The sequence below is a fragment of the Hypanus sabinus genome, chromosome 2 (assembly GCF_030144855.1).
Source record: "Hypanus sabinus isolate sHypSab1 chromosome 2, sHypSab1.hap1, whole genome shotgun sequence".
Classification (NCBI taxonomy): Eukaryota; Metazoa; Chordata; class Chondrichthyes; order Myliobatiformes; family Dasyatidae; genus Hypanus; species Hypanus sabinus.
Window position 1 is genome coordinate 43383009 of NC_082707.1, and position 18565 is coordinate 43401573.

At 41.0% G+C, this 18565-nt stretch overlaps 1 protein-coding gene across 1 annotated transcript in view; it reads right to left on the reverse strand.

Annotated features, from left to right (window-relative positions):
* Positions 1-18565, reverse strand: part of mcf2l2 (MCF.2 cell line derived transforming sequence-like 2) — a 312522-nt gene that overhangs the window by 212768 nt on the left and 81189 nt on the right. Inside the window, exon 4 of the mRNA XM_059944935.1 lies at positions 16650-16733. Coding sequence (XP_059800918.1) covers positions 16650-16733 — 84 coding nt within the window. The remainder of the gene's footprint in view (positions 1-16649; positions 16734-18565) is intronic.

Here is an 18565-nt window from a genome sequence, read left to right on the forward strand (position 1 = left end):
TAATTTATATAAATCATACATCCATCCCATAAGTTGAGGAAGTAAAAATCTAAGCATTATGACTCTGTTGCAATACACAGACATGTGAATTAATAAGTCTATTGGCTTGTAGAAAGAAGCTGTCCTGTGGCCTGTTGGTCGTGGTGTTAGTGCTGCAGTACTGTATGCCAGACGGAAGCAGCTGAAACAGTTTATGATTGGGGTGACTGGTGTCCCCAATAATTTTCCAGACCTTCTTTCTGCACCAGCTGCTGTAAAGTCCTCAATGCAGTTAAGTTCTCATCCACAGATGTGCTGGGCTGTCTGTACCACTCTCTACAGCGCCCAGCGATCGAGGTTGGTGCAGTTCCTGTACCAGGCGGTGATACAGCCAGTCAGGATGCTCTCAGTGGTGCCCTGTAGGAGGTTTTGAGGATTTGAGGGATCATGCCGAACTTCTTCAGTTGCCTGAGGTAGAAGAGACACAGCTGTCCTTTTTTAGCTATGTAGTCGGTGAACATATTGCTTAATATGATTTGTAATCCCATCTGCACCTTAGATTGACTACGCAGATACCAAACTTTGTCTAGACCTGTATGTTAAATTCCTTGACCTTAACTTGCATTTTGTTGCATCATAACCTAGCAGGAAGGCTCCAAAGCACAGGAATGCAAGAGGCTACAGAGGGCACTGGACTCTTTCGTGTTATGTCAATTTCCATGGCCCTACGTATGTATGCCTATGACAGCGATAAGCATAAGTTTAAAAGGTCTCACACAAGGTTAGTTCAATGTCAGGATGTCATTAGAACTACCACACTCACTGTTCTAATCCACAAATATCACTACCAATAATTATTCATTTACATTTTAATTTGAAACGGTAGGAAAATCAGTCAATGGAAATACTGAATAGCAGCACAATGGTTCGAACTGTTGTCTCATGGTTCAGAAGCTCAGTTTGAGTTCTGATCACTGGTCTGGCTTATGTGGAGTTTGTACCTTCTCCCTTGTTCAAATGGATGCTCAGGTTCACGTTAGTAGGGTAACTGGTGGTCACTGTAAATTATTCCTGGTGTGTAAATCTTGGTGGAAGATGATGACAGGTTTTTGGGAATGTGGGGAAGAATAAAAACAGTTGGATTAGTATAAAAAAATGGCTGTCAGCTGAAGAGCAAGTTTCTGTGTTGTAGTCTGTGTGACTAAATTTAGTTTGCTTGAGATGAACAGATAAGTTTGGGTCTCTGGTTTCAAAAGGCCTAGATGGAGTGGGTAGGTGACAGGGTGGAGACACATCTCTACCAAAGGAGGTGTGAGGCACCCCTTCCCTCTGCTAGCTTGCTGGTCACCCCTGGGCAGAGTGTAGAACCTGCTCGGCCCTCCAATTGGGGTCACATGAAACCATGGGAGCAGCTGGTGCATTTCACGTCCGGGTTATACGATGACTGACGCCAGGCACACCATCACTGAAGAGTATTGATAATGGCTGAAGTCACCTGTCTTGTAAAGACACTGCCCAGAAGGCAACAACAAACCACTTCTGTAGAAAAATTTGCTAAGAGCAATCATGGTCAAAGACCATGATAGTGATGATGATGAGATAGAGAGGATGTGGGAGTCTAGGACCAGAGGGCACAGCCTCAAAAGAGAAGGATATCCCTTTAGAACAGAGATGAGGAGGGTATTTTTTGCCAGAGGGTGGAGAATCTGTGAAATTCAAAGCAGCAGGTGTCTACGGAGGCAGAAACATTTGGTATATTTAAAAGAGGTTGATATGTTCTTGATTTATAAGGACATCAAAAGGTTATGGGGAGAAGGAAGGAGAATAGGGTTGGGAGGGAAAATATATTAGCCATAACTGAATGGCACAGAAGACTCAATGGGTCAATTGGCCCAATTCTACTCCTATGACTTATAATCTTAAAAGACTTCTACAGTGAATATATACACACAAAATACTGGAGGAACTTAGCAGGTCAGATAGCATCAATGGAAAAGAGTAAACAGTTGACATTTTGGATGCAAATTTTTCTTCCACTCAAGAGTGGTGGATGCCTGGGATGTGCTGCCTGGTCTGGTGGTAGAGGCAAATTCATTAGAGGCTTTTAAGAGATGTTAGGATAAGCACATGGACGTATGGAAGATGGAGGGATATGGAGATGTGTAGGTAGATGGCATTAGTGTTAGGGTGTTTTTGAATTGCTTTTTAGCTGGTTCAGTACAACATTGTAGGCTGAATGGTCTGTTCCTGAGCTATATTGTTCTGTCTATGAGTTCAGCAGGAAAATGACTGAGAGCAAAGATGACAATTTTTATTATCTTAGAATTTATTCAAAATATTTGTGTTTTAATGTTTTAGTAATCTTTAATAACTCTTGACACTTTATGAAAGCCAGAAACAATTAAAGATTTTGACAAATCTGGCCAAGCCAAATGGTGATTTAACTAAACATAGCTTTACCACCAACCATAGAATCTTCACCATTATTTAAACTCCAGCTGTGATGTTGTCTGCCAATAATCACCTTCAATAGGGGCAATTTTAAACACAGCAATTACAAATACCGTATTTGAAGAGAACCAAGAGTTCAAGGCATCATAAAGATCAGAAAAATGGCAATCACACAGTGAAAAAATTTTGTTTTCCAAAGTAATTTTCACTCAAAAATTCCAACTGCTTTGAAAACACTCGCTGCAATAACAATAAAACTAACAGGCAGAGCTGGGGAATTCCAGAATTCCTAGAATCTCACCAGACAAGTGTCAAATTTCTTCTTTCTGTGCCAAAGCAGAACTTGTAAGTTTGATGATGTTAGTACAATGTCTGATGCCACCATTTCCTTTACTTTTTTGAAAGTTATCTCACACTACTTCGTCCACTGCCACTTCTTCCCGATCTGTAATAATGAGTTCCGGGGTGGATCACGGTAGCCAGGTTTGGCAGGAACCTGGTATAGCAGTTAACAAATCCTAAAAAGTACTGCAACTGTAACACATCCCTCAGCCTTGGGGCATCCAAGGCTTGAATTTTCTCAGTACACTTGTGCGTCAATCGTATCACCACAGTAAGGTTTAAAGAATTCACACTTGTCACAGCATGCTCTGAGTACATGACCTTCTAATCTATTGAACACTGTCTTGAGGTTTTGGAGACATTCCTTATCGTCCTTACCAGTAACAATGATGTCATCCAGGCAGCACTGAGTGCCTGGGCAGCCCTGCAGCACATGGTCCATAGCAGGGGTCGGCAACCCGCGGCTCCGGAGCTGCATGCGACTCTTTCATCTCTGTGCTGCGGCTCCCCGTGGTTTGTTAGTTTTTGAAATGTAATTCGAAATTTGAAGATTATGGTGATCTTGTACAATCTAAATAAAACGTTGTGGCGACCCCATTTCCTGGCACATCTGAACCGGCTCACAATTAGCCACCGTTCCGGCTAAGGGAGATAGCCTACGGGGGTTTGTGAGTATGTGTCTTTTGGAGCATCCGCGCCCACGGGGGGCGGGTTGAGGGAGGCTTAAAAGCAAGGCTGTTTAGTTCGAATAAAGTTATCTTTGACTGTAGTGTCGTTATTTTAGCGCTGCGTTTAGCACACCGCTACAACGTGTTTTTTAATCGCTATTAATATACGTCACAACTGCCAATGCCTGACACCCGCCAGTGCGCGATTTCTTTTAATTTTTCGATCCAAGGTAGGCTAACTATGGAGTAACCTTCAATCCAACGTCTTTTTATCGTTCAAAATGTTTTTGTTGCATGCAGAAATGTAATTTCGTTTTCTCTGCAGGAGTTCATCAATTTCATAAATGCAACACATTATAGTTTGTTTATACATAGCATAAAGGCAAAAAAAAACCGTTGTATGCAGTGTTATTTCATTTTAAATGTCAAACGGGTTTTGTGGCTCCCAGTGTTTTCTTTTCTGTGGGAAATGGGTCCATATGGCTCTTTCAGTGGTAAACGTTGCTGACCCCTGGTCCATGGCTTTCTGCCAGAATGCAGGCACAGATGCCACTCCAAAAATAAGCCTATTATAGTGATAAAGATTTGAGAGTGTTTATGGTGAGAAGCACTTCAGACTCTTCTTCCATCTCCACTTGCAAGTGGGCCTCAGCTAAGTGCACTTTACTGAAGTGTTTTCCTCCAAAACGTTTTGCAAAGGTATCCTATTTCCTGGACAGAGAGTATTGATCTACTTTCAGTACTGGGTTGATGGTAACTTGATATCACTGCAGATCCTAACAGACCCATTCTTCTTGGCTACTGTGACCACTGGCATTGCCCTAGGGTTCTACTCAACCTTGGAGAGAATCCCTTCAGCTTCCGTGGGATCTAGCTCACTGGCTACTTTATCATGATGGTATAAAGAACAGGATGGGCTTTGTAAAACTTGGGTGTTGCATTTTCATTTAAGTCTATTTTACTCTTGATATGATTGAGTTTTCCAATGTCATCCTTGAATACTGTTGTAATCTTCCTTAATTCACTTTTATCTGGCTTCACTGCAGGTGATGTAGCATGCAAATTGTGGGTGGATCTTCAATCAACTGTAGTTGCCTCAGGCAGTCATGGCCCTCCTGTTTTTAAACCATATACAAACCCAATGTGGCTTGTTGGTATTTCACTGTTATGAATATCTTTCGCACAGGAGTTTTTTTCCCTCCAATGCAAGTTCTTAGTTGGATATCTCCAGGCTTCAGATTAATACCCTTGAAATACTACTCAAACTCATTTTGTGGAATGACTGAAACAGTGTCTAATTTCATTTTAAGTAATACGCTGATCACCTCTGGCATAAGTCATATTGCCGGTCTATTTTCACACTGCTAATCTCAAGTCTATGCAGTCCTGTGTCACTCTCATCACTACCAGATTTTTCATCAACATAATGCAGGTTAATGCCTTTTTGAAACTGCAACTTGAACTTTCATCTTTTTCTCTTCCCTGTGCAGTCCATTTATTTTAGTCTGCCCAACATGCAACCTACTTTGGTGTATTTTCTGCAAGTTTCACCTTTAAATCGGCATTTGTTTAGTGTACATGAGCCCCTGCCACAATGGTAACAACTTGTTACACCAGATCCATTTCCATTTAGATGTTACAATTTTGTTCACACTCACTTTCATGCCTGACTGCAACTCAATTGCTTCTCTGTCAGCTGTTTCCATTGGAACAGTGGTTTCCACTGCTCTTTAAATGCAGGTTGTGCTTCAGTTAGGAGACATTTTTGTACGCTTTCTTGTAAGATTCCACAAACTAAACAATCTTATTGTGTCATTAACCCCATACAGAACTGACAATGCTCAGATAATCTCTCAAATTCAACCACATACACTGAAATCGACTCCCCTTCCTTTTCACTCAACTTATGAAACAAAGCGTTCTGCAATTAACAACGGCTTTAGTGCTAAATGTTCCTGAATTACTTTCACAATAGCAACAATGCTCACTTCCGATGGTTTTGTTGGAGCAGCCAAATTTCAAGGCAAACTACATGCCTTTAAACCCAGTGCACTTAGCAAAATTGGCAATCACCTTTCATTGGCTATTTCATTTGCTTTAGAATACAGTAGTTCAGTACATATGAGCCAATTACCCATTGTGTAATCACACTCACCAATCTTTCTGATGTAGCCAGCCATTTCTGATTTTTTTTTTGTGTGATTATCATCCAGTACCCACTCTTTATGAACCCTGAATTCTTCTGTTTAAGGCCTTTTTTTAAAAAAAAAACTCCACTTCTGTATGTGTTTCCTTCCAAATCAACCATTCCTCACAGCTTTATTTTTTTAAATTTTGAACGTCTCGCTCCACTTTAATAGGTGAGCAGCCATCTCAGGTTCATTTTAAAATACCTGGTCACCAATGTCATTTGTAGCTTCAAAGCATTACTTAATTCAAAGGAAGACACAAGAGCCCGAATGCAGGTGCAACTTTGATGTTAAGTGAAGTGTGCACGTATCACATGCTAGTGTGATGTATGGAAATCACGTACTTATACTTGTAACCCAAAATGCATTATGTAAAAGAATAAGAATGCTTAATCAAACAGTATAAATTTGTAAGAGCAACTTCCTCACAGGGGTTCGTACACAGACTTGCTTGTTAGCTAACTCTGCTAGCAGCATCATGACTCAATGGTGAGAAGGGCTCCTTTCATAAGAAATACATGTCTAGGGTCAGTGTGATTTGGGGTTCAACTGAACAGAAACGTCGGGATGTTCTCAATTTAAGCAAATGCTGTATAAATACGGTCCATACAAAGTTATCAGTAGCCTAGAAATGACTGATCCTACACCCGCATAAAATTATAAAGAAAGCATATTTATCAGTGTTCAACTTTATCACACAGCTGAGAAAGAAAAAGAAATGTAATGGGCCCATTACGGTTAAACCAGTCTAAGTATGCACATAAATGTTGGAGCTCATTTCTGTAGTTTCTGGTGTTTTGCTTTATTCATGGCACTGAATTCTCATCACCAACCACAGGTAGAACTTCCCTTCTTAGAATCTTCTGGCTCACAATTCACTCCTTGCAATTGGATCTCCCCTTCAGATGGTCTCCTCCAGGCATCTGCCCGGGTGGTCTTCTCTCTGCACCTCCCACCAAAAGACCCTAAACCAGACTACAGTACTTCAGAAAACTCTTCCCCCACTCCATCCCCCAGCTCTCCAGAGCTTTCTCTCGCATCCCACAATCCTGATTGGCTGATGCAACTTTCCTAAGTTGGACAACATGGCTCCTCATCTTCAGCTGAAGCCAAAGCACTCTTTTCAGCAGGACACATCGCTTTTACAGAAAACTGCTGAAATAAAACCCCTCACAGCATAGCAGTAGATATCTTAAGCAGGGCTATATACAAGATTACTTAAATATTATTAAAATATCAAGTACACAACAGATGCTGTGGCACATCAGAATGGATACAAGAGCCAGAAGTTAATTTACATGTTGTACACAGCGTGTTTAGTTAAATGTTCTTGTATTTAGTAATGTTTTCATTTTTAATCTGGTTTAAACATTTTAAAATTGTTGGACTGATATTTAATTGCTTTTAAATGTTTTTTAAGGCAGTTTTTGACATGTTTGCAGCTGCCCAAGGTTGAACTTCCAGTGATTTCAACCTCCTCCCTCTTCTCTCCTTTTCTATTTCCCATTCTGGCTCTCCTCTTACCCATCTATTCTCCTCACCTGCCCATCACCTCATCCCCTTACTCCACTCCCCTCTACAGTCAGATTCCTCCTCCTTCAGCCCTTTACTTCTTCCACCCACCACCTTGCAGCTTCTCACATCATAGCCTCCTCCTCCTCACCTACAAGATAAAATCTGCAGATGCTGGAAATCCAAGCAACACACACAAAATGCTGGAGGAACTCAGCAGGCCCGGCAGTGTCCATGGAAAAGATGATATTTCAGTCTGAGACACTTCAGCAGGGTCAGTAGGAGTTCAGCGGTGAGTCCTGCTGAAGTGTCTCAGCCTGAAACATCATCTTTTCCATAGACGCTGCCTGGCCTGCTGAGCTCCCCCAGCATTTTGTGTGTGTTCCTTCACCTATCACCTTTCAGCTTGCACTTCTTCCCCGCCCTCTTATTGAGGTTTCTTCCCACTTCCTTTGCAAGCCTGATGCAGGATTTTGCCCAAAACATTAACTCTTTATTCCCCTTCCATATTTGGTGCCTGACCTACTGAGTTCCTCTAGCATCTTGTGCATGTTACCCTGGATTTCCAGTCTCTGAAGAATCTTGTGTTTAAGCTAAGTTTAGCTGGTGGTCAAATCTTCCTCATCTGTTTCATTATTCTACATCCTCATCTCCCACTAATATGCCAATGCTGAGCACATCACCATTTTGTATTCAACGCCCGGATACCGTAGGTCTGCTCACTACAAATAAGCATGTGGTGAGCACAGGACACTTAACACTGGCAGGAAGTCCTGGCCCATTGAACATTACTACAAGCATGTTTGTGGGACACGTGTTCAGATTGTTTAATGTCATTTCCTATACACAAGTGTAAGGAGAACAAAATCATTGTTTCTCTGAATCTGGTGCAGCACACAAAAAAATACAAAAGATAAACAAGAGAAAATTTGCAGATGCTGGAAATCCAAGCAATACACACAAAATGCTGGAGGAACTCAGCAGGTCAGGCAGCACCTGTGGAAAAGAGTACACAGTCAATGTTTCAGGCTGAGACTCTTCATGACTGGAGAGAAAAAAAGACGAGGAGTCAGATTTAGAAGGTGGGGGAGGACAGCAAGAAACACCAGGTGACCCGTGAAACCAGGAAGGGGGAGAGGGTGAAGTAAAGAGCTGGTGTAGGGGCAGGTGTAGCACTTATTCCACTTGCAAGAATAAGTGGCAGATGGGACTCGGTGGGGGAGGGACAATTGGACAAAGGATTCACATATGGAGGGATCCCTCTGGAAGGCAAAAAGCTGGAGGGGGAGGGAAAGATGTACCTGGAGGTGGGTTCCCATTATAGATGGTGAAAGTTACAGAGAATTATGTGCTGCATGTGGAGGCTGTGGGGTGGTAGGTGAGGACAAGAGGAACCCTAACCCTGGTAGGGTGGCAGGAGGATCGGATGGGTATAGATGTGCACGAGATATGCATGAAGACATCTAAAGATAATGAACACAATAATAAAAAGCACATAAATATAAATATACAAGATAGCTGATATACATAAACTGATTGTATGTCCAAAAAGTGTCTCTAGGATGAACACAAGATGACAAATGGGAAATCACAATGTAGTGGTAGAGGTAGTGGGTGGAGGTGTTGATCAACCGTATTGTTTGGGGAAAGAAACTGTTTCTGAGCCTGGTAATCCTGTGTGGATGCTGTGTAGACCTCTTCATGTAGAAGAAACAGTCAAGGAGCAATATGCGTGCAATCCTTCATGACAAAACTGGCCCTTTTCCGGCACCTTTTTGTATATACCACATGAATTGATGACATGAAGGTTGATGCCAATGTTACATCGGGCAGTTTTGACTACCTGTGTAGAGCCTTTCTGTCTGCTGCAGTGCAGTTTCCACACGAAGCAGTGATGCAGCTTGTTAGGACGCTCCCTGCAGTGCATCTCTGGTACGACAGGAGTACGAAGGTACAGAATCCTGCTCTTTTCAGAAAGGTGAGACATTGGTGAGCTTTCTTGACTGTGTGGGATGTGTTCTGGAACCATGAGAGGTTTTGTGTGACATACACTCCCAGGACTGAACAAGTCTCCCAAAGATTTTATTGTAGCATAAACAATGAAATATTAACAAAAATAGGGAAGAAAACATCCATGGCTTTTCAATTTCACTTCTAGTTGGGTTTTGAGATTACTGAAAAAGCTCTTACAGAATCTGCATCATTCATATTTTTTCTTGCAACAAACTGATTTCATTTGCATTCTGAGATATAGTGCATTTACCATGTTGACAGCCACAGAAACTTGACCAAGTTTGAAAATAAAATGGGTTTGGTTCTTAAAAATGCATGTGATCAGCTTAAATACTTCTAGTTTTCCTTCTCCACCTAACAACTTGAGACCCTGGTAACTCAGTGAAGCTGTGAAATAATCCACCATGTGTTGATCAACAAATAAAATCTCAGTTTTATTGCTGGTTTTTACAGCAGGTCTCACATTAAAATTGCACATTACCACAGAATAAAAACAAAATAAATGTATTCACATGGCAAATTTGAGATGTTCAATATGCTTATAGCCATGGAACATAGAACGGTTTTGCGATACAGGATCAGCTACAAATAGCCGATGACTGTGTTAATAATGATCACATTCATGGTTACATTGACTGAGCAATATATATTGAGCCACAGAGTTGTGCAGAACTGAAACAAGCCCTTCAGCCCAACAAGCCTACTTCAACCATGATACCCATTTACACTAATCCTGTTTGCCCATACTGGGTCATTACATCTATGGCCTTTCTGCCCATCATCCCATGACTCGCTGCCTACATCACATACTCCAGAACTCTGTTTGCTAAATCTTCACACTCCTGCACATACTTTCCAATCCTCACAAGGGAAAAATCAATTCGTTTCCTAGTTTCAACACATGGTTCTAAAACGTTTTATTTTTAGAATCCACAGGATGTGATTTTGACTGAGTCAATGTTCTGTATCACCCACCTCATTGACTAATAACTTGGTCATCACTCCTAATATTTTTCGGCTTAAGTTTTGCTTCCATTTTATTCATGCCCTGGAACAGTCAGAGACGTCTCCATGTTAAAGCCGCCATGTGGCTGCTACAGGCATTGCTGTTACATTACAGAAGTGAATGGTAGCCCTTCTAAATAACTGGCCTCAAAATTCTGGGCCAATAAATGTGTCATTTGAAAAAAAATTTTCAAACGCTAGAAATCCAGAGTTATGCAAGGCTGACTTTGACGGCTTTTGTTTTAGATTAGCTTTATTCGTCATATGTGTATCAAAATACACTGTGAAAGGCGTTGTTTGTGTCTGAAAATGTGCTGGGGGCGACCCACGAGTGTTAACATGCTTCCAACACCAACACAACATGCCTACAATTGATTAACCCTAAACATGTGCTTCTGGAATGTGAGGGTAAATCCATGCAGTCACAGGGAGAACGTACAAATTCCTTTCAGGCAGTGGCGGGAATTGAACCCAAGTCACTGGTGCTGTAAAACCTTGTGCTAACTGGTACACAACTGGCTACCTTCCCATGGATTTAGATGCATCCAGGAGGATTTTTTGAAACAATATATGCTTGGGCTTCAGGGGATGTTTACTTTGCTGATGACAGATAATGTTTCTATACAGATATTCCAAACAGAGACATATGGATAAGGTTATCATTTCTATATAGATATTCCAACCAGGGACATATGAAAAGGGATATCATTTCCATATAGATATTCCAACCTAATGCAAGGTACTGGACCTCGTACTGGGAAAGGAATCTCATCAGGTTATCAGATTTTCAGTGGGACAGCCTTTTGGGAATAGTGAAGATTATTCCACAAGTTTTCAGATAGCTCTAGATAAGATGGAATCTCAGCAGTGGGGTTTGGGGGCCAAGCACTAAATTTGGGGAGGGCTCAATTACAACAATATTGGACTAGAACTGGGGAGAGGAGATTGGATGCCAAGGTTATCTGGTTAATCCATGTCTGATGTGCGGGAATCATTTAAAGGCTAGCCAGCGTGAACCCAGGACCAGCGTGTTCCTATGAAGACAGAAAAGGACGGCAATATTTAGGAATCCTGGACGATGATACGAGACGTTAGAAATTGAGTCAGAAAGGAAAAGGGATCTAAAGGAAGCAGGAAAGAAACAAGAAATCATAAGAGTTAACAGTGACCTCAAAATGATGTTGCCGAGCAGGACAAAGGAAAATCGTACCACAACATTCAATGTGTATGATAAAAATAAGAGAGTACCGAGGAAAGGGTTGGACCAAAGGAGGGCGTTAATGCCTGGAACCAGAGCAAATGGTCCAGGTACAAAGCAAATCTAGTAAATTATAGGTTGGTGAGCCTTACATCAGCGTGTGGCAAGTCATTGGAGAAGATTCGTAGGATTAAGATTTACTCAGGTATACAAAAGCATAGACTTATAAGGATTGCCAGAGCTTCATGTAGAGAAGTTATGTCTAATTAATCTAACTGACTTTATTTTTCAGGTGACAAAGCTGATTGAGGAAAATAAAGCAATCCATGTTGTCTTCATGGTCTTCAGTGATCCAGAGAGTTATGGCACATAGTGACTTGGCAGATTGGATTCAAAACTGCCTTGGGTCATAGACAACCAAGGCTAGTGGTGGTAGGATGTTACTCTGACTGAAGGTCTGTAAGCAATGGTGTTCTGCAAAAATCACCACTCAGGCCTCTTTTGTATCTCTTGGATGAAAAATGTAGGTAAGTTGACTAGTGAGCTTGGAGGCAACAGAAAAGTTAGTGGCTGTAGATAGTAAGGAAGGTGTTATGTATTCAGGCAACAATAAATACATGAGTTCGGCAAGGGTTTTATATAACAAACAACACGTTTATTAAACACAGAAAACAAACCCCCAAAAGTAAACAAACACTAACGTAACCGGAAACAGCTGCTGTGCGGCAGCTTAAATAGTTCTTAAAGCGATATTGCAAAAACAGTTCTTTAAAGTGGTGTTGCCAAAAGTTCGATATGCTCACAGTCCATTTAAAAAAGGAGAGACTTTATAAGACTCAAATTCTCTTTCACGTCGCTTGCTTCGATCCCCGACGTCGAACTTCCCACGAAGAATTTACGAAACGAAACGGCTTAAAGACACTGACCTTTCCTTCCTCACTACCTTCAATCCTTTCTGGTAAACCCAGGGATTAACACGAAGATAGTCAACGAAATCCTTCCAAATAAGGATCAAACAAAGGTCGAAACCCGTTTCACCATAGAAAGCGATTCTCCTCGATCTTTAACTCCCAAACTTTGAACTTCACTCTCCACTAATTTCTTGAACTAGCAGAATCGTAAAGAACCTGCTGGCAATGACCTTTTAAACTTTAGGCATTAGATAAAAACGTCATCCTTCAACTAAACTGCGTCATCACTTAAATCACGCAGTGGCATGAAGTCAACTTGGCAAATCCAGCCACGAACTGCCCCTCCTCACAGGGTGGGGGTCTTCCTTTTATAACCTGTAAAAAAAACCTGTCACATGATCTCTACTGGTGGGAAAATGACATCACTCCACCATCACAAGACCATCACCTCAAGTCCTGTACAGCTTCAACCCCAGTCACGTGACAAGGGCACCACTGTTATGTGTCATGAGTACGTAACAAAGGTTGTCAGTGGATATAGTCTGATATAGATCAATTGTAAATATAGGCAGAGAAAGAGCAGATTAATACAGATACATGCATTTTTTTTCACTTTAGGAAGTCAAATGCAATGGTAATGTACGTAGTCAATGGTAGGACCCTATGAAGTATTGATGTACACAGAGGGATCTTAAAGTACAGGTCCATGCTCCTTGAAAGTGGCAACACAGTAGATAGAGTGATAAAGTCAGTTTATGGCATGCTTTTCTTCATTAGCTGGAGTACCAACCAAAAAAATCAGGAAGTCTTGCTGCAACTGTATAAAACTTCAGTTAAGCCGTACCTGGTCTACCGTGCACAGTTGCATTTGTCACATTACTGGACAGATAAGCAAACTTTGGTGAGGATGCAGATGAGGCTGGTGGAAACAGATACTGTAAGCAACATTAAAGAGGCATTTAGACAAGCAGAGGTAAGGAATAGAGTGATGTGTGTAGGTAAATGTGGGATTTAATTTGACGTTATGGTTGGCACAGGTATCATGAGCCATAGGGCCTGCTCCTGTGTTTTATTGTTCTATGAGACAGAGATTGTTATTTTACCCATCGGCAGAAGCTGATTGTTCAGAGTACGGAGTTCAGTGGGAATTCTTAATCTTATATACAGTACCTATAAAAAGTATCTCCTCTCCCTACCCCCACCCCACCCAGAATTTTTCACATTTGATTGTTTTACAACACTGAATCACAATAGATTTGCTTGGCTTTTTTGACACTGATCAACCAAGAAAGGCTTTTCATGTCCAAGTGAAAACAGATCTCTGCAAAGTGATCTAAATTAATTACATATAAGATGCAAAATAATTGACTGCATAAGTATTCACCTCCTTTAATATGACACACCAAGTCATCACTGGGGCAGCCAATTGGTTTTAGAAGTCACATAATTAGTTAAATTGAGATCTGTTTTTAAAACCCCTGTGCAGTCAGTGTGTTTCAATTGATTGTAGTAAAAATACACCTGTATCTGGAAGGCTCAACTTGCTGATGAGCCAGTATCCTGGCAAAAACTACACCATGAAGGCAATTAACACTCCAAGCAATTTTGCAAAAAGGTTATTTAAAAGAACAAGTCAGGAGATGGATACAAGAAAATTTCCAAGTCACTGAATATCCCTTGGAGTACAGTTAAGTCAATCAACAAGAAATGGAAAGAATACGGCACAGCTGTAAATCTGCCTAAAGCAGGCTGTCCACAAAAACTGAGTGACCGTGCAAGGAGGGGGACGAGTGAAGGAGGCCACTAAGAGACACCATGACAACTCTGGAGGAGGTATAAGCTTCAGTGGCTGAGATGGAAGAGACTGCACGTACAATAACTGTTTGCCCAGGTGCTTCACCAGTCGCAGTTTTATGGGAGAGAAGCAAAGAGAAAGCCACTGTTGAAAAAACTCACATGAAATCTCAACTAGAGTTTGCCTGAGGCATGTGGGAGACTCTGAAGTCAGCTGGAAAAAGGTTCTATGGTCTGATGAAACCAAAAAATTGAGCTTTTTACATCAGACTAAACACTATGTTTGACATAAGCCAAAGACCACCCTTTGTCAAAAACACACCCTCCCTACCATGAAGCATGGTGGTGGCTGGGCCATGCTGTGGGGATGCTTCACTGCAGCAGGGCCTAGAAGGCTTGTGAAGGTAGAGGGTAAAATGAACACAGCTAAATACAGGGAATTCCTGATGCAGTCTGCAAGAGAACTGTGACTTGGGAGAAGACTGGTTTTCCAGCAAGACAATGACCCAAAGCATGAAGCCAAAGTTACACAGCAATTGCTTAAAAACAACATAGTGGCGAAGTCAGAGTTCAGACCTCATTCCAATTGAGAATTTGTGGCTGGACTTGAAAAGGGCTGTTCACACACAATCCCCATGCAATCTGACAGAGTTTAAGTAGCTTTGTAAAGAAGAATGGGGAAAAATTGCAGTGACCAGATGTGCAAAGCTGATAGAGACCTATCCACACAGACTCAAGGCTGTAATCACTGCCAAAGGTGCATCTACTAAATACTGACTCGATGGGGGTGAATACTTGTGCAAACAATTATTTTGTGTTTTATATTTGTAATTAATTTGGATCACTTTGTAGAGATCTGTTTTCACTTTGACACAAAAGTCTTTTTCTGTTGACCTGTGTCAAACTGTTATTCAATGTTGTAGAACAACAAAACATGAAAACTTTCAGGGGTGGGGGGGGGGGGGTGAATACTTTTTATAGGCACTGTGGATCAATTTTCTACCCACTACTGAACCACCACTTGTCAAGGAAAAAAAATCCATAGTTAAATTGAGACACCAGGGACAATATAAACTTGAAAGAAAAATACATATTCATGATAATTGGAAAAGATTAAAAAATCTGGGGGATAATGCAAAATTATTAAATATTAAAAGAAACTTAATGTAGAATATAATAGAGAGAAATGGGATGACAGTCAAATTGACAGGATATGACTGTACTAAGGCAGCAAATATTTAAAATATTATTTGATGAGGTGGCTGATGGGTCAGAAAACCACTGACCTAGTTTTGGCAATGGTGAAAAATATTCACTGAAAATTGGGCAATTAGAACTATTATGTATGAATTGTAGATTGTGTGAATGAGCTAAAATGTAGCAAATTAAGTTTCAGTGCAAATAAATGTGAAGCCATTTGATTTAAACCCAAGAAAAAGTTTGTTACTTAGAACAGTAGAGCACAGGAACAGGCCATTCGGCCCACAATGTTGTGCTGAACCAGCTAAAAATCAAATCAAAAACCCCCAAACACTAATCCCTCCTACCTACATATCCCTCCATCTTCCTGACATCCATGTGCCTATCCAAATGTCTCTTACAAGTCTCTAAGGTGTTTGCCTCTAGCACCATACCAAGCATCCACGGCTCTCTGAATTTACCTCTGATATCGGTCTTGAACCTACTGCCTCGCACCTTCAATGCACACCTTCTGGTATTAGACATTTCAACCCTGGGAAACATACCCTGTCCACAATCTATGCCTCTCATAATCTTGTAAACCTCTATCAGGTCTCAACACAGCCTCTGGCACTCCCGAGAAAATAACCACATTGACCCAGCCTCTCATGCTAGCACATGCCCTCGAAACCAGGCAGCAGCTCGGTCAACTTCTTCTGCACCCTCCACAAAACCTCAACATCTTTCCATACATAAACCATATAATCAAATATAACAATTTCAGCACGGAAACAGGCCACCTCAGCCCTTATAGTCCGTGCCGAACGCTTACTCTCACTTAGTCCCACCAACCTGCACTGAGCCCATAACCCTCCATTCCCTTCCTGTCCACATACCTATATTCAGACAGTGGGGCAACCAGAACTGTACACAGTACTCCAGTGCGGCCTAATGGCGGGATGCTGGAAGGAGTAAAAGTCCCAAGAGACTTGGGTTTGATGAACATAACTCATTAAAATATGTGCAAGTACAGAAAATAATCAGGTGTTAATGGAATGTTCCAGAGTTATACTAGAACTGTGAGGGTTAACTACAAGGACGGAAGACAAGAACTTCTGTATTTGCTGTAATTCAGTTAGTTAAGCAATGGTCATTTTATATGTTAATTGGGATAACAATGTAAATGACAAAATAGGATACAATTACAGCAGAGTTAGCACAGTCCAGTCTTCATTATATTTTCATTACGTACAAATAAATACAACCGCCTTCAAGAGTTGACCATTGAGGAAAAGCAAGTCATGAAATTCGCTAAAAGCTATTAACACCCAAAGTTAAGAAATATTTCCTATATGCCAGGCAACAACATGTACTTTAAAAAAAAAGAAAAAAAAAGCTAATTTCCTACCTGATAGGATAGCAAACTGTTTATGTAGTTGCTCGATGATATCAACTGCAAGTAGGGGCCTTATTTCTTGTTGCATAATCTCATCTGCAGAGTAACAGAGTAATCCAGTGAGTCAAATTCAGAACTGAAACAAAGTTATATTGTTGAGTAATTGGAATACTCAGCACTATATCTGGTATGGAACCCAAGATGCTGCTTAGCTTTCAGTCACAAGATTCTCACACTGCTCAAGAGTTTGGTTATGAAAGCTGTGGAATCTTCAGTTCATTCAACCTCATACACTGAAGTTATTTTGGAATTAGGTCAGCTTTAGTAAATCAACTTTAGTTTTACCACTAATTCTACGATGAAAACAAACACCATCCTTTATTCTCAGTTAAATTGTAATTAACATTTGTTCTCCATACTATAAGAATTTGCTTTCTTCATAAGATCAGATTTTTTAAAATCCTGTATCTATTTTCCAATTTTCCATCTGTAGCCATTTTATCCCAGGCAGAAAAGCGCTCTGAGTAACATTAAAAGTTAGAGTACGGCTATGCCTTTTAAAATGTACATACAAATTAATATCCATCCATACATAATGACAAACACTACAATTATGGGTTCCTCACATGAATAATTCAACACAGCCCGACAAGTCACTACTGTTGTCTCAGTTCTTAATTCTAACTGTGCTGGAAATCAACATAATTACCCTGATGACTAGTTAGGACCAAGAGTGTGATTATATGAAGAGCAGTACAAAGACTATACTGTGCTACCTTGTGATTTAAACTTCAGCAAAATTGAGATTCAAAGCGGCGAAGCGTGACAGCCACAGCAACTTGCTTTGTTCAGCGTCGCCAACAGAATGCAACATCACAAGGCACTTTACCACAAGTCATCCCAGGATGGATGGACCGAGGCAGATCGAGAGGCTAAGGAAGCCTAGGTGGTTGAAAGCAAGCCCTTAAAGAGAGATGATAAACTCAGGAGTGCACAACAAAACAGATGAACCAGTGCAGAGATCTTGAGGGACACTAATATGAGATGGGAGGAAGGTCATGGAGATGAGGAGAATTTTGACATGCAGCCGGTGCTCAAATATACAGCTAGCCCCACTTAAGTAAAGAAGCTGCAATAACTGCAACAAGCAGCAGGTGCTGTAGGGAAAAGATGAGAGATAGGCCAGCACGACATTGGCAATGTTAGTTGTAGAATAACAGAGGGGTGGACCATAGGTTCTGCAGAAAATAAACCAACACTGTGACAGAGCTGGCCAATGTTACAGAGGTGGGAATAAGCCCCCAGAAATACTTCAATAGATGGCAGCAGAACACTAGAACTGTTACAGAATTGTTGGAGACCCATGACCCAGTGCATCCATGTTGGAAATGTCACTGTACAGGAACCCACACCAGTGTTCAACAAGGCCTAGTGACTGACATTCTACCATGCCAGCCCTTTGCAAAATGTACAAACCAATAGAGTTTACACAGGCACACACAAAGTCCAGTCCTCCACAATCTCCTGTCCTTTCAGAGAGGAATCCTTTGGGGAGTGCAAAGGAGATATTAAAACAGAAACTGTTGGAAACTCCGAGCAGTTTGGGAGAAATCTGAACAGGGAGAAACAGAGGCAAGCAACACAGAACACAGCAGAGTCAAATGATGGGCAAAACTGGCTTCAATTGGGAAGTTTGAGATAATGAGACTAGTAGAGGGTACAGAAACAATAAGCATTAGGAAATGATTGGCTAAAAAACTGGCATAGAAGAAAGGAATCAGGAGTGGTCAGTGAATGATACGAGAAACCATGATAGGGAGAGGGATGGCAAGGGCAGGGCAATAACCAAGAATGAAAAAGTAACAAAAAAATTTCTTAATTTCTAATAGATTGCTGCCTCAGATATATTACAGACACCTTTAAACCCT